We start from the raw sequence: 13,808 nt of genomic DNA on the forward strand, positions 1-13,808 counted from the left end.
CCTCCCCCTCAAGCCCCTCATATCCCACTCCGCCCCCACTGTCAACCCCAGACCCCTTCCCAACACCCGCCTGCGGCCGAAAATACTGCCCCGGCACGAAACCCCCCTGCACAACCCCACTCCACCGCCCAGCATGCAGCAACGCCTCGGCGCCCAAACACACCAGATCCCCCCACCGACACGCCTGGAACTTGGTGATCCCGTTATGCTGGCTCCCGAAGGTGATGAGGGTGCGGACGGGCGGCGCGTTGCAGCGCTCGACGTAGGCGCGCAGGAACTGGCCGCCCTGGGAGAAGCCGATGGCGTTGACGGCGGGGGCGGTGGACAGGATCGGGTCCGCGGCGAGCTGGGCGCAGACGTCGGCGATCTGGGTCGTGAGATTGCCCAGGAAGGTGTTGCGGCGGTCGGTGGCGGCGTCGTCGCCCAGGTGGATGAGGTGCGTGTAGGTGCCTTCGTGGATTCGGGTGACCACCTCCGTCAGGGCGGTGAGGGAGGGGTTGGTGTAGGTGTCGCCGAGGCCGTGCCAGATGATGAGGGGGAGGGGGGTCAGGTCTTTTGGGGTGGTCCTGGGTTGAGGCGTTGGGGAGGTGAGGGCTTGGGGGAGGAGAAGGGGGAGGAGAGGGAGGAGGTTTGGCAGGAGATGCATTTTGGTGCTTCTTCCTTCTAGTCTTCAAAGATTGAGGGGAAGAGAACCAGATTGATGATGATGAGAGTGGAAGGAGGATACAGGGAAGGAAAGGAAGTTGCGGTGATTGCAGGTCGAGGTTGAGGTTGCGACGCGCTTCGCTTGGGCTTCTGACGTAAGGCGGTGGCTGGTCCCGCGGCGCTAATTTGGTTCCTGAGGAGAGAATCTGGGGAAAGTGGAGCCCATCCCTACTGTACTGGACGTTGTAGACTTACAGCATGCACAGTACTCTTATGACTACTCTCTGTATGTCAATAGGACAAAAGTTTACTCTGCGAGCCTGTGAGAATTCCCGCACACCTATACATTAAGTCTCTCTATCCAATGCACACGAATTAGTTCTTGTACTCAGTACAGCACTCCTCCCTCTATACATCAAATACAACATAGGAAAATATAACAATGAAAGTAACAGGTAGGATGGTATATTCAAGCCCCGCAATCATGAGACAAACAAAAATAAAAACGATTGACATGAAAAAACTAATACGGGGGACGTCCGATTCCTCCGCTGATGCCCCGTCGACCAAGACCTCCACGAGCCCTTGCACCTCCTGGCCTTAATTCAGCATGAGCGGGCGAGAGGAACCCCTCCAGAAGTTTGGTCACCTCGCGGCGCGGGTCGGAACTCGAAAGAGCGTCGCCGTCAGCAGCTTGTGCCGCCAGACCGGTGCTCGATCGACTCTTGTGCTTGCTGAGGGATTTGCCATGGTGAGGCAAGGCGGGCGTAACGGCCTTCCCGTTCACAGCAGCTTGTCCACGCGGCCCGGGAGCAGTCGAGGGTCGGTCGGAAGCTAACGAACGTTGCGACTCGCTGGCGAGGTTTCCCGTGACGGTCAAAGAGGGTGGAATCGGAGGCACAGGAGGAATATCCTCGTGAGCCATATAGTACATCTGCGAGCCCGCAAAAGAAGATGATGATGCTTTCGGAGTCACCGTGTCTCCATCCTGGCCGTCGCGCGATTGATGGCGGATTGAGATGCCATCTGCGTCGAATTCCGACAAAGAATAGCCGCTGACCATGCTCTCACTGCTCGACGAGACAACGCTGCGGTTGGAGGTATCAAGTCGGCCTCTGAGGGGGCTGAGGCGCCGGAGCTTCTCCTGATCATTGATCGAAAGCACGCGTCTCAAATCATTGACATGCACCGGAGACTCCCGGCTGGAACTGTGAGCCCGGACCCGAGCAGATTCCGGAATGCTCATCCGACGAGAGTTGTGCAGACCAGCTGCAACTTGCTGGCCGGATTTGGGAGATGTGGTGGAGGGAGGGCTGCTCTCTGTCGGGTTCACGTTGAAATGATTGCGAATCGCCAGCGTTCCGGCTCTTGATCCATTCATAGACATGAATTCTGCCTTCTCTCGCTCGGCAGCGGCCAGGCACAGTTCGCGAGTCCAAGCCGATAACATTTGCTCGCGAGCTGTGGAAGGAAGGAGCTGTCTCTGTGGAATGCCCTGGAGACCCGACCCTTGTCCCAGCACTGGCAAAGTTGGGGCACGCCCTGGAGATGAAGGAGGGCTGCTGGTTGCATTCTGCACAGAGAAGTTGTACGAGTCCTCGATACAACGAACGAGCTCTTCCGCCTCACCGAAGGGTGTAAGCTGGTTGACGTCCCCTGCGTAATTAGCGACATTGTTACTGCCTTGGAGGACAGTCTCCAGACTTGCTGGGGGAAGGCGAATGTGATCAAGCCAGAGACCAAGCTTCTGCCTCTTGACGATTTCGTTCTGTATATCCCTGCCCACTTTAGTGGTTTCCAAGTCGAACTTCTCCGACACCGCCCAAAGATATCCATACACCAGACTACCAATGTTCACCTTCGCAGTGACTGACTGCAGAGATTCGACAGTGCCCACATCTTCTTGGAGCTTCAAGGCCATAGAAAGCCCGAAGCGAATGGCATTCACTCCCAAGTGATTGACAAGGCTTGCCAGCAGAAGGTGCAAAAGCCGCATCTCAGCAACCTGTGCAAAAGATTCAAACGCGATGTCATAAACGACCAAATGTAGCAGCCGGAGAAAATTGTGCTGGGCCACTAGAATGGACTTCTCCCTCTGATTCACACCCATAGAAGCGGTCCGTTTGCCGCTCTTCTCGATGTCAGACATCTCTCGTCTCAGATTGTGGGTCTTGCCGGACTTGTCGTTCACCAACAGATCTTGCTGATTGGTCTCCAACTTGAGCCAGGTCAGGAATGCGTCTGCGTACGCATAACGAACCTCGTTCTGGGACTCCTGTAACAGCCACTGCGTCCCCTCCCAGACATGAATGCCCACTTTGTTCCTCGTTTCGGCGCCAGCTGCGGCCGCAGCTTTCCGAGAATTCGCCACCAGTAAGATGTTCTTGATGGCCCGGAGAGCTGTGGTCTTAGCAAAACCAGATGCAAAGGCAACGGAGTTGCTGTCGCCCAAAACACTTGGCGCCTGAGAGCGCGCACCGGGAGAATCGTTCTGAGATGAGTTTGGTGGCTGGTCATGAGAGATTACAGGTTTGACGCGAGTCAAGATGGCTCTGATCATGTCAACAACTTGATCGCCATAATATATGTGAGTGGCGAGGTCTCCGATGCACTTCTCAAGGAGAGAGAGCTGCTCCCTCCTTTTGCCGGATGGCTCCACCACCTTTTCCCCTCCGGGAGAAGACAGTAAGAACGACATATGCTGTAGAAGACCCAACAGGATATCAATAACACTCAAGCCAATCATGTTGACCGGGGATTTTAGCAGCCAGTCAATCATGAAGATGACAACAAATGGTTCGTCCAAAGTCTCGTCGCTAAGTTTCATGTCCATTAAAATCTGCATCATAGTGACTGGGATAATGAACCGGACTTGAACAGGACACCACTTGGCTATGATTTCCACCAGCGAGGTAGCCCAGTTCTCCCTGGTGTCCAGTGCGAAGCTCGTGTTGCCAGTTGGGATCTTCCGAAGAATAAACTCCAGCGCAATTTGAGTAGTGACTCGAATCTGGCCGCGGCTGCTTCCACTAACAACAATGCGCTCGAGACAGCGAAGAGCGAGAAGCCGAACATCCAGCTCGGCCTTCTTGTCTGCGTCGGCTGCGGACTGCGATGCCAACACCGGATCACCATTGGCTGTGTCAACTGTCTGCACGGTCGCGGTGCTAACGCGCCGTTTGTGAGCGAGCTCGGTGTCTGCCTTTTCCGACTGCTCAAGCAGATGTTCGAGCGAGGTGACTAGATCCTCATCTCCTTTGCACAAATTCTGAAGTACGATCGGCAATGTAATTCTCAGCGAGTCACCGCCATCGGCCGCCAGGCCCGTCTCGGAGCCGACCACGCCCTTAATCGCGCGCAATCCCGCGTTCCTCCACCGTAAGGCCATGGGTAGGCTCGGGGCGAGGGCATTGGCCTGAGAGGATGGCTCGACCTCCGCGAAGCTCGCATACGTACGTACCACCTCGCGATACTGGGTTGCGAAATCGGGCTCCGCTGTCAGTGCTGCCACATCCTGATGGCTGCAGAAGGTTTCGAAGGTGGCGATAGAGTCCTCCACGATTGTGATATCACGAGAGCGAAGCACGGTTTCCAGGATTGTGAGGACGGATCGGGCGTAGATTGGGAGGTCGCGGGGGACTTTTTCGATAAGGGCCGTAAGGATCTGGAGCGTGACCTGCACATTGCTACACGAGATCAGTCTCTTCTTCAATACTGCTGCAGCAGACGTCACATCCACCAAGCACATCGTCACTCATTTTCGCTCGAACTTACCCTGTCTTGCGACGCCAAACATCGCGAGCGGCCCGTTTCTCCAGGAAAGCGCCAACCTTGGTCAGCTTGCTGCGGCGAGTGCTGGCATAGTAGAGCAGATACGACAGTTCACTGGGGTTGGGCTTGACCTCCTGCACCCCTTTCTGGTATTGCGGATAGCATTTCAGCACCAGGACCTGGTGTTTCGGCCGGCAGGACTGGCGCACGCCCTCCATTGGTGTATATTCCGGCAACGGGTGCCCGAATCGCGGTATATGAGGAATTCCAGGAAAGGAAGGGGGATGCGCAGGTTCCGTCGCAGTATCCGGCGATAAATCACAGGAAAGGGAGGACTAGACAGACTAGCCAAGGTGTGCTTGTCTATGAATCGACCATCCAGGAGGTTTCGCGGAAAATTGGGTTAGTAAGAGCCTTGATCGGGTAACGGTCAACGTGGACCTTAGAAGGGCTGAGAGAGAAAGATCAGAAAAGAAGAGGATTACAAGCGGGGTAACGCCAACGAAATGAGTAAAAGCTAGAAGTACACAATGAACAGTGAGCAAGAGTGAGCAGCAGCCAAAACAAGGACCAGAGCTGAGTGGTTGGGCTGGCAGAAAAGCGAGGCAGAAGCGAGAGAATCCACCCCTCGGATGGACTGGGAAAGACGGCGATAAGTTCAAAGGTAGCCAAAGGTAGAGAGTAAATTACTAGTTGACGCGGCGGGCGGCGGGCGGCGGAGTTGATTGAATCCACTCCAGAGGTTCGGGAAAATCAGCCCCGTCCGCCGTGACTGTACGGAATACTGTACAGTACATTAATTATGCATGCATTGACTATCTCACAGCAAGATACGTCTTAGACTGAGGACTTATCATTGAAACTGATAGATGTTTGATTGACTGACTGTTTACAGATAACACGTGTGTGCATGTCATCGCATCGACCCGATCAATCAATTGGTGATGCTGTTCGTTTCTTTCCCCCTGCAACCAAACCCCACGCCAACGTCATCGACTGCTTCCCAGGCACCGTTCCCCAGCCTCTGGTTCGAGCACGGGGAAGAGAGACTGTGAACTAAGTTCACATAGTGTCATACGTACATCTCTCGATATGAGGGTATTCCCCTTCTGATCTATCTTCTCACGCGAAGAACAGCCCAGCGACATCGGCTCGCATGGAACCGAGCACGGCATTTCCGGAGCAGATCTCGATCGTCCCAATTCTGAGACTTTCAAGTCTGGCCGCCGAAATGTGGAGTGCCTTTCCTGACTGGCCACTTTCTTCTTGGCAGATAGCACCCCGAAAATCAATCAGGCTCACGAGCCAGCCAGAAAACCGCCATGGCTGTGCGACCGACCGTCTTGTACTATATGTACCTCGGTCACACATGACACCCCAGCACCCATGGTTCGCGATTCACCGTTGTGTGAACATACCGAGCGAGCGAGCCCCTTATATTCTTCCCAGGTTTCTCTCAAGAGTGGTACCTATCCCACACGAATCACCAGTAATCACCTGTTATTCCTCGATCCTCATGCAGATGATTTCAGGGTACTAGTTGTGTCCCTTCCCAAGCCCCGCCCACAGAAACCTCAACTCCCCTTACCATCCTGCTGCTCTGACTGATCCTGCTGTTGCTCTTCGCCCTGAGGTTTGTCCCCTTCCACTACCTGCTCCTGCAGTCCATTGCTCGCCAACGCCTCGACGACATCCGGCCGGATCACATCCCGTCGGAAGTTCGCCTCCTGCAGCAGCCGCAGCGCCCGTAACGTAGCCCCTGGGTGTGTCAGGAACTGCGCATATTCCGGGGTCTTCCAGTAGGAGTAGAGGTAGGCCAGGTAGGCGGCGAACGCAGCGGCGTCGGGGTCGCGAGGGGTCGTGGTGTCTTTGGTGTCGGTCGCGTCCGTCTCGTCGGTGGACTGGCTAATCCCCAGGAGATTGGGGTAGTTGACGGCCAGATGGGAGAGGTAGTAAGGATTGGCGAGAGAGGAGACGAATTCGAGCTCGAGGGTGAAGCGTGGGTTGGTGAGGGTTGGGGGAGGCGGTTGTTGCGGGTTGGTTGGGTCGGTGGGTGGTTGTTGTGGCTGGGCCATGGTTATGCGTTGGAGGGATTGGGATGCGGCCCGCGTGTAGGGTGTAAGAGTAGAAGGTGTCACGGAGTTCAATGGTATTGATCAGAGAGCGTAAGCTGGTCGACCGGATGGGTTGAGGGTGGAGGGGAGAAACTGTGCAATGCAAGCTTGATTCGGAGCTGGGGGGGCGGCAGACGTTGGCGGCACGGGAAGGTAAAAAAGATGCCAAGCATCCATTGCTATACGCCAGACCCACTATCCCCCACTCCAACCTGGACGAGCTGTCAATCTGATGTAGATTCAGGCACAGTCCAATCTACTCCAGGAGAAGTCGGGGTTTCCATCAATCTGGAGCATTGCTATATGACTAGTCATTTCGGAAATCTCCGAAGTGCAAAGGGTCGCTCCTGGAGATTTTATCTGATGCGAAAGATCTAGAGGCCCTGTCTGATACAGTTTGCCTTAACACGCGAGTAATAAACTACAGGTGAGCAAGTACCCAGATCAAGCCCACAGCTATATCAACAGTGTCATAGAGATATATCAATCTAAGCCATTCTGGGTTGCTCTGCACTCTGATCCACACATGCCACACATGCCATGTTCCAACTATTCATTAGCTCTTCGCCCCAGACCGTTGAAGCTCCACTAGATCTGAGTCACTATCATTACCTTCAAACCTAGTTCATGACCGATACACGAATAAAGCTAAGGCCCGGCTGGAACAATGCTCAAACTGCACTGCTATTGATAGCAGACTGCACCAATTCCCCGCCCGAGTCTTCGTGTTTATCTTCCCAACAGCCGTGATAAGAAGCTGGTCACCCACAGCCACTTTGACTCCCTTGGCCGTCCTTGACAGTCCTAGCAGACCGAGGGAAGGTTGGACGATCTTACACTGCCATGAGTGGCTAACCAGGATGGCTGAAGAGCTTGACTGGGCCCTCGAGCAAGGTGCCTGACAGAGGCCGTCAGGCTCTAGATTCATTGAGAGCTGTCTTCGACGGCCACAAAGTCGTGGTCTTCGTGTGCTTCTTCAATGTGTGCACGCGAGGGCTATTGACGTAGATCAACTCACTACTGTACTCCACTTATATGACATGTCTACTAATGTCTACTAAGCCTCTGTGGCAGGCAAGTGACCATACCACAAGATGACAAACGGGTGTCCATCATTGATGCGACAGTCGCCATTCCTGCTGTGCAAGGAAGTTACGATGAGTTGAAATGAAGTGAGTCTATCAATGCAGCAGCCAACTCACCCATAAGAATAGTGATCAACCGCATTGACTTATTAGTCGGTACGTGATGAGTTGCTATCAGAATCCGGCATCCCTGGTTGCTAAGCCCGGAAAGATAAGCATCAGAGTCCTCTTACATCATCGCTTCTGTCTGCACCCGGTAAGCAGATTGTACGGATGAAAAGAACATCAGCGGCCTCACCACTCGGCCAAAAAAATGGTAATGTCTCATCATCTCATGACGCTGAGCATGATCTGTAAGCTTCTCTTCTAAAGTGCACATCCCGGACTCTACATGGTGCTTCCAAGTTCCTCCAGCCTGATTTCACGCCTAGACCGAAAATACCCAGCGACCTCAGTCCTCCTGCATTCCTGCAGTCGAGGCAGCGACTAAGCAGCCCATGCATCTAGATGACACCTGAGCGCAAAGAGCTTGCTTGACAACCTCCTGACAACATAGCCCAGTCAACTTAAGCAAACACCATGTCGTTTTCCAACTCGACCGGCCGCTTATCTTCAGCCCTTCCTGCTCGTTCATTCCACTCACCAACTCGAGGTCCACCTTGATGTACACCTTTTTATGATCCGTAGGACCTCAGCAGGAATACAAATCTGAAACGGTTTGCCCAACAAGATGCATCAAACAGCCGTTGCTTCCGTGTAGCACGAGTAGGCAACCGACCGTTCCGGTGCCCTTATCTTATTCCAGCCTTATCCGAATTGGGGCAAGTGAGAAAAAGCAAAAAATGACATCAGGAAAAATCCCCCAAGAAGACAACAGGAAAAAGCAAAGAAGGCATGCAAGTAAGCAAAGACCTACGTTAGCAGCCACTAAGAATAGTGGAGCTGAAAGGAAACCCGGGGGATCTGGGCGAGGTGAGTGAGACCCATGACGATATGCTCCCCCCCCCCCCCGGTTTAGTTACTCAGTACCGGTAGTTATGTGACGATATCTTGTCCCTGGAACTTGACAAGGGGGAAACGTCACCGGCACTGACAGTGAAGCATACCATCGGATGCGGACACATACTCACACAGAGTCTTTTTGATCTGGTCACAGTTGATCAGGGTGTCTCCCTCTCTGCAATCAAGGCTAAGACAAAGGGGGAATGAAAGCCACCGTGTGGGTGGCTGCAGTCCCTTCCCTTCCTTCTTGATGTGCAGTGCACGCAGTATAAGGTATCTTACCTGCCAAGGACTCAAGTGGAAGGACAGGAACACAGGAACATTCCGTGGCATGCGTGTATTGTGGGTGTGCGTGTGTGCCTGAACGCCCGGGGAGTATTCTGCGCGGGAACACGCGTGTGATGAGCCGACCGACCCTGTTCCCGTCCGCGCGGTTCGTGCAGGGGGACGATCTGCTGGGTGACTTGGCAGACTCCAGAAAAAAACCACCTTTGGGGAAAGGGAAATTACCAACTATGTATGTAAGGTTGAGATGGGATGGAGGGGGATTTCGCCAAGGTGAGTCATTGAAGGGCCGACCCTGAAGAAGAGGTGCATTAGATGATCGCCTATGATGCGAAGAGGCGGAGATGGAAGCGATGATGCGATGATGGATGATGGAATATACTTTGTATTCGGTTGGTATTGTAGGCATTATTGATTAGGAAAGTGGTGGGCAATAGCCAGCCAGGGGTAAGATCATCATCAGCGTGTCTATCGCTCTGTCGATCCGGATTGATCGAGGGCAGACAGGCTGAAGGAAGGGCATAAAGAAGGGCCACATTCCCGAGGGAAGCGTTGACGCAATGGCCAATGCTATAGTATTCATAAGCAGGAGTAAGTTAGTCAATCGTAGGAGGAGTAGTTGTGAAGAGCGAAGCTCCCACTAGTTGTTGGCTTGCAGGATCCGATGTGGCTCAAATTGATCTGGGGTCACTCACTCACTAATCAACCCGTGGAGAGCGAGAACGTTCTCCTTCAGTAAGTAGTTAGTTAGTGGTTAGCCCCTGAAGGGTGGAAGGAGAGAGAGACATTATCAAGATCAATCCATAATGATAAGACAGTGAGACACATACACAGTACACTGCATACATACTACATAGATAGTCATATTCAATATCTGAGAATCTTGCTTGTGTTCTACCCTCTCCCCTCCTCTCATTTGTTCTTATACTGAATGTACTCAGTACTGCACAGTGCACAGTAACCAAGCTGATTTACTATTGACATACTGAGTACTCCGTACACTACTACCAATTCTCGCCCCCCCTTTTTGCATGTCAAATTAAAATCCCCCAATAACCGAAGCCAAAAGCTTCTCGCCTTCACTCCACTTTTTTTTTTTCTTTTCTTCCCCTCCTCCTCCGCCCCCCTTTCAGTGGATGAACCGTGGTTTAATGCATCGGACCAAACTATAGTTAGCCGTGACTCTGGATATTTCCCCAGGGGCAGCAGCACCAGTAGCAAGTAACCAGACAGCACCATCATCCGAGTTGCTCACTCGAGTCACTCTAACTGTCTACCTATCCTACTTCCCTTTCCCTTCCCTTCCTTCCCTTCCGTCCGCTTCCTTCTCTTCGTCTTTCCTTTCTTCTCCTTCTTCTCCCCAACTCTCTTTTTTTCTCTCCCTCTCTTCTCTTCTCTTCTCTTCTTCCTCATCTTTCTCTACCTTCTCTCCCTTTCTCACTTTACTCCCCCCTATATCCTCCTCTTCATCCCACCTGTTGTGACTCCTATTCCAACCCCTCCAGGCTCCTCTTAAAGCCCCCCCCCACCTTATTCGGGAATTAAATAATTCCACAACTGGAACAATTCGACCACTTAAACACACCTTCAACCACCAACCACCTCTCATCAGGCAGAAAGCAGCCACTGGCGAGAATCAGGGCCAATCACTTCTGCATTTTAAAAATAAAGAGATTAAGGATTCTCACATTCCTCTGTGCAAGGTCTCTTCTTCGACCTCGACTTTGACTTGACGGACCGCCAGACGGACGGACATCCTACGTCTTGTGCTCCTTTTTAATTCCCTCCTCCAATTATTCTCTCCTAAATCGTCGGCCGCGGCATCGCTGTTTCAGCAACGCCTAAGCTTACTCTAGTTTGGCGTTGGTCCTCGCATTCTCGACCCTCCCCTGATCATCCACCTCCATCCACTTACCTCCTTATCTTTGGATGTCTTTTTCCTCCATTCCCCAATCAACTTCCTTGACCGTTCCTGCTCTCGACCTCGCATTGCGTGGACTTTCGCAACCATGAATGCCTCCCAGTATTCCGCAACCTATTCCTACCCACCCGGCGTGACGCTGGGCCCGTCAGGTGCGTCATCTTGCTGATTTCCGGTTTCTTCTCCTCTGCCTCGTTGTGTCTCACACCTAAGTCGTCATCTCACTGCCGTTTCACCTTCGGCGGGGCCCTTCCCCTGGGCCAGAATGTTGCTGTCTTGTCAAGAATGTGGTCTTATTTCAGACCGTGCTTCCCCCGGTCGTCCGTTCACTTTCTCTGATGCTAACTTTATTTCTGCCTCTTCGCAGCCCCCGTCGTCCAACACGCGCATGCGCCTTCCTTGGGCTCCAACAATCCCTTCAGAAACCGGGCGCTGTCTCCTTCTGCCAGTTCATTCTCTTCCGCCGGCCGACCTGAGCGACCGACCTCGACCAACCCTTTCGACGACCTCGATTCGCCACATTCTGCCCCTATTGGAGGAGCCATGGTATCCTCGGTCGGAAGTCAAGATATGACTTCGAACACCCGCGACCTCTTTGTACGTCCTTCTCTGTTTCTTTACTGTGTCGCCGTGAAGACTAATCAGGAATGCTTCGTTCAATAGGAAAACCTGTCTCTCAACCCTGCCACGCAACCTGCCGGCTTTAGGCCCGCCCCGCCCCGTCCGGAGAAGCCTGCACCGAATGGATACTCCAGCGAACGAAGGGATCGCCCCGAGCGCCGCGCACGCGATCACCTAGATATTTTCGCTGACCCTCCGCGAAACGGGAGCGGTTCCCGGCCCAGCGGCCGCGACCGACCACGCCCCCGTCGCAACTCCGAGTCATCGATCATGGAGCGCCCGAAACACGTGGATACCGAGGAAGAAAGAAAGCGCCGGGAACGAAGACGGAGAGAGCGGGAGGCTCGCGGAAAGGAGGGTAAGGATGGCAAGCCTCGCTCGTCGTCCTCGAAGAAGAACAACTACCAACTCGATATTATCGACAAATTGGATGTGACTAGCATCTACGGAACAGGAAGTAAGTGATAGAACTGCTCAAATGATGATGTCATCACTAATCCCGTGCAGTGTTCCATCACGATGGACCGTTTGATGCTTGCAACCCGAATCGAAACCGTAAGGGCGTGCGCACAGCACCTATGCAGGCCTTCCCTAAGGACTCGGCTAACATGGCCTTGGGAGGCTCCGGACCGAACAACGTAGACATTGACCACAATTTATTCCACGGAAGGACCGAGGAAGGCTTCAATGATTTTGCGGCCAGTGCGAGAAGCGAACCTCGCAGAGCTGACAACCCCCCCAACTTTGACCCTACTGCTCGCATTGAACCTGTCCACGGATCGGAGAGCATGGGACTCGGAACTAGTACGTTCTTGGAGGGGGCTCCAGTCAGTCAAGCGGAGCTTCAGCGCCGGGGAACTACTTCGGAAGGCTCAGGCGGCGGTATGAACGGCGGTGGTCTTCAGCGCAAGAAGAGTTTGGCACAAAGACTACGGGGCATTAACCGTGCTCCTAGTGGTCGCTCCCCGGAAGCCACGTACAGTCCGCCTGTCCCTGCCGGGCACATCGGTACTATCAAGGCCAACGAGAAGAACCCTTTCTTCCAAGATTATGACGATGCGTGGGAGAAGAAGGGCGCTCAGATCACTTCCTCTGAGGAGGCGCGGGACCCTGTGGGTGGACGGGCGCGTTCATCGAGCAGTCCCAAGCAGAACACGGGATTGGAGCGGAGATTTACCAACGAACGGTCTTACGGTGGTTATGACGAGAACAAGAATGCTGGTGGTGGTGGCAGTGGTGGCTTCATCAATCGCATGAAGAGTCTGCGGAAGCCCCGTCCCGAGCGGCGCGTCACCAACGACTGAGCAAGGAGGTGATCTTTTCATGTAACCCGGTTTCATCTTCTACTCTGTATGGCCGGAGTAATCATTTATCGGTGGACATCGCGCTGGCAGCACATCCATCCCCATATCCCCATATCCCCGTCAGGGCGCAGAAATTGCTTTCAACAGGAAATGACAGCATGAGAGCGTTGATGAAATGGAAACATTAAGGAAGCATGAGACCCAATAGATTGACATAACTTGGAAGAGACGGCAATCTTCGAGAGCGACCATCCATGAGCGACGCGAGATAGCAGATGACGGCTTGGCCTTATTGAGCGAGACCGGTGTTGCGAAGAGGTTGGGGTTAAGAATGTATGTATTACATCAATCAGGTGAAAGCGATTGATCAGGATATCCGAATGTGCTGTATTGGGCTTGTCTGCCAAGCAAGTAACAAGCATGTTTTTTTTCTTCCTTTCCTAGACAGACTACTTGACCCTTGTTCTCATTTCTCCCTCCTAGGGATTGTGTTTTTGTCAAGTACTTTCACGCAGTACTTCTAGCCGAATCAAAGATGCAAGCTTCGTTCACCTAGCACTACTTCCTGCCTAGTATATCCAACTCTTTCTCTTGTTTACCCACTTCTGAATAGAGAAATCCTCAATCAAGCACCCTACAACATATGTAGGTGCCTTGATACTATCCTCTTACTAACACATGTCATTCTCCTCTAGGGCTCGCAATGATGGCTCGTTATCATACAACTTAGCCCCAAGGGGGTTCTTTAGTACTACCCGCATACATAAGACTTTCCTTTCCACCTTCTAGTCACACGGGACGGACCTACGCGGAGCTACAGTTAGTTACTTTAGCCCTTCTTCTTCCCCTTCCCCTCCGCCCCTTGACGACCGAATACCGTGCACATATCTACGCTTCAAACTGATGTTCCACTCTCCCTCCCCCTTCCCCTCCCCTCTTCTGATAAAACATCGATGATTTTGTGATGTTATTCTGCACACTCCCAACTTCCATGTTAGATAGAAACAAGATAGTAAGTCAGATACTTATTCGGTGTAGCTTAAGCTCTGAGGATAGTTCA

The 13,808-nt window shown here is 53.0% G+C and overlaps 4 protein-coding genes across 4 annotated transcripts; 1 reads left to right on the forward strand and 3 right to left on the reverse strand.

Moving 5' to 3' along the window:
• Positions 1-17: 17 nt before the first annotated feature.
• Positions 18-729, reverse strand: BO95DRAFT_518773 (alpha/beta-hydrolase; the record flags this gene model as incomplete). Its single annotated transcript, XM_025591986.1, has 2 exons — positions 87-729; positions 18-27 (listed from the first exon to the last, which is right to left on the reverse strand). Exons 1-2 carry the CDS (start codon positions 644-646, stop codon positions 18-20), a joined length of 570 nt encoding a protein of 189 aa, XP_025436858.1. The 5' UTR covers positions 647-729.
• A 247-nt stretch (positions 730-976) lies between these two features.
• On the reverse strand, positions 977-5,084 carry BO95DRAFT_424926 (uncharacterized protein). Its single transcript, XM_025584696.1, has 2 exons — positions 4,420-5,084; positions 977-4,331 (listed from the first exon to the last, which is right to left on the reverse strand). Exons 1-2 carry the CDS (start codon positions 4,632-4,634, stop codon positions 1,169-1,171), a joined length of 3,378 nt encoding a protein of 1,125 aa, XP_025436859.1. The 5' UTR covers positions 4,635-5,084; the 3' UTR covers positions 977-1,168.
• A 915-nt stretch (positions 5,085-5,999) lies between these two features.
• On the reverse strand, positions 6,000-6,449 carry BO95DRAFT_348476 (RNA polymerase II mediator complex subunit Soh1; the record flags this gene model as incomplete). The annotated part of the gene is made up of 1 exon (XM_025582005.1): positions 6,000-6,449. A coding segment is annotated over one exon (450 nt), but the record flags the coding sequence as incomplete, so codon positions are not given.
• Positions 6,450-10,711: 4,262 nt separating this feature from the next.
• BO95DRAFT_18829 (Pal1 family protein) lies at positions 10,712-12,818 on the forward strand. The gene is made up of 4 exons (XM_025580920.1): positions 10,712-10,975; positions 11,191-11,420; positions 11,487-11,901; positions 11,952-12,818. The coding sequence occupies exons 1-4, from the start codon at positions 10,912-10,914 to the stop codon at positions 12,746-12,748; spliced, it is 1,506 nt and encodes a 501-aa protein (XP_025436861.1). The 5' UTR covers positions 10,712-10,911; the 3' UTR covers positions 12,749-12,818.
• Positions 12,819-13,808: the final 990 nt, after the last annotated feature.

The sequence above is a fragment of the Aspergillus brunneoviolaceus genome (assembly GCF_003184695.1).
Source record: "Aspergillus brunneoviolaceus CBS 621.78 unplaced genomic scaffold BO95scaffold_103, whole genome shotgun sequence".
Taxonomy (NCBI): Eukaryota; Fungi; Ascomycota; class Eurotiomycetes; order Eurotiales; family Aspergillaceae; genus Aspergillus; species Aspergillus brunneoviolaceus.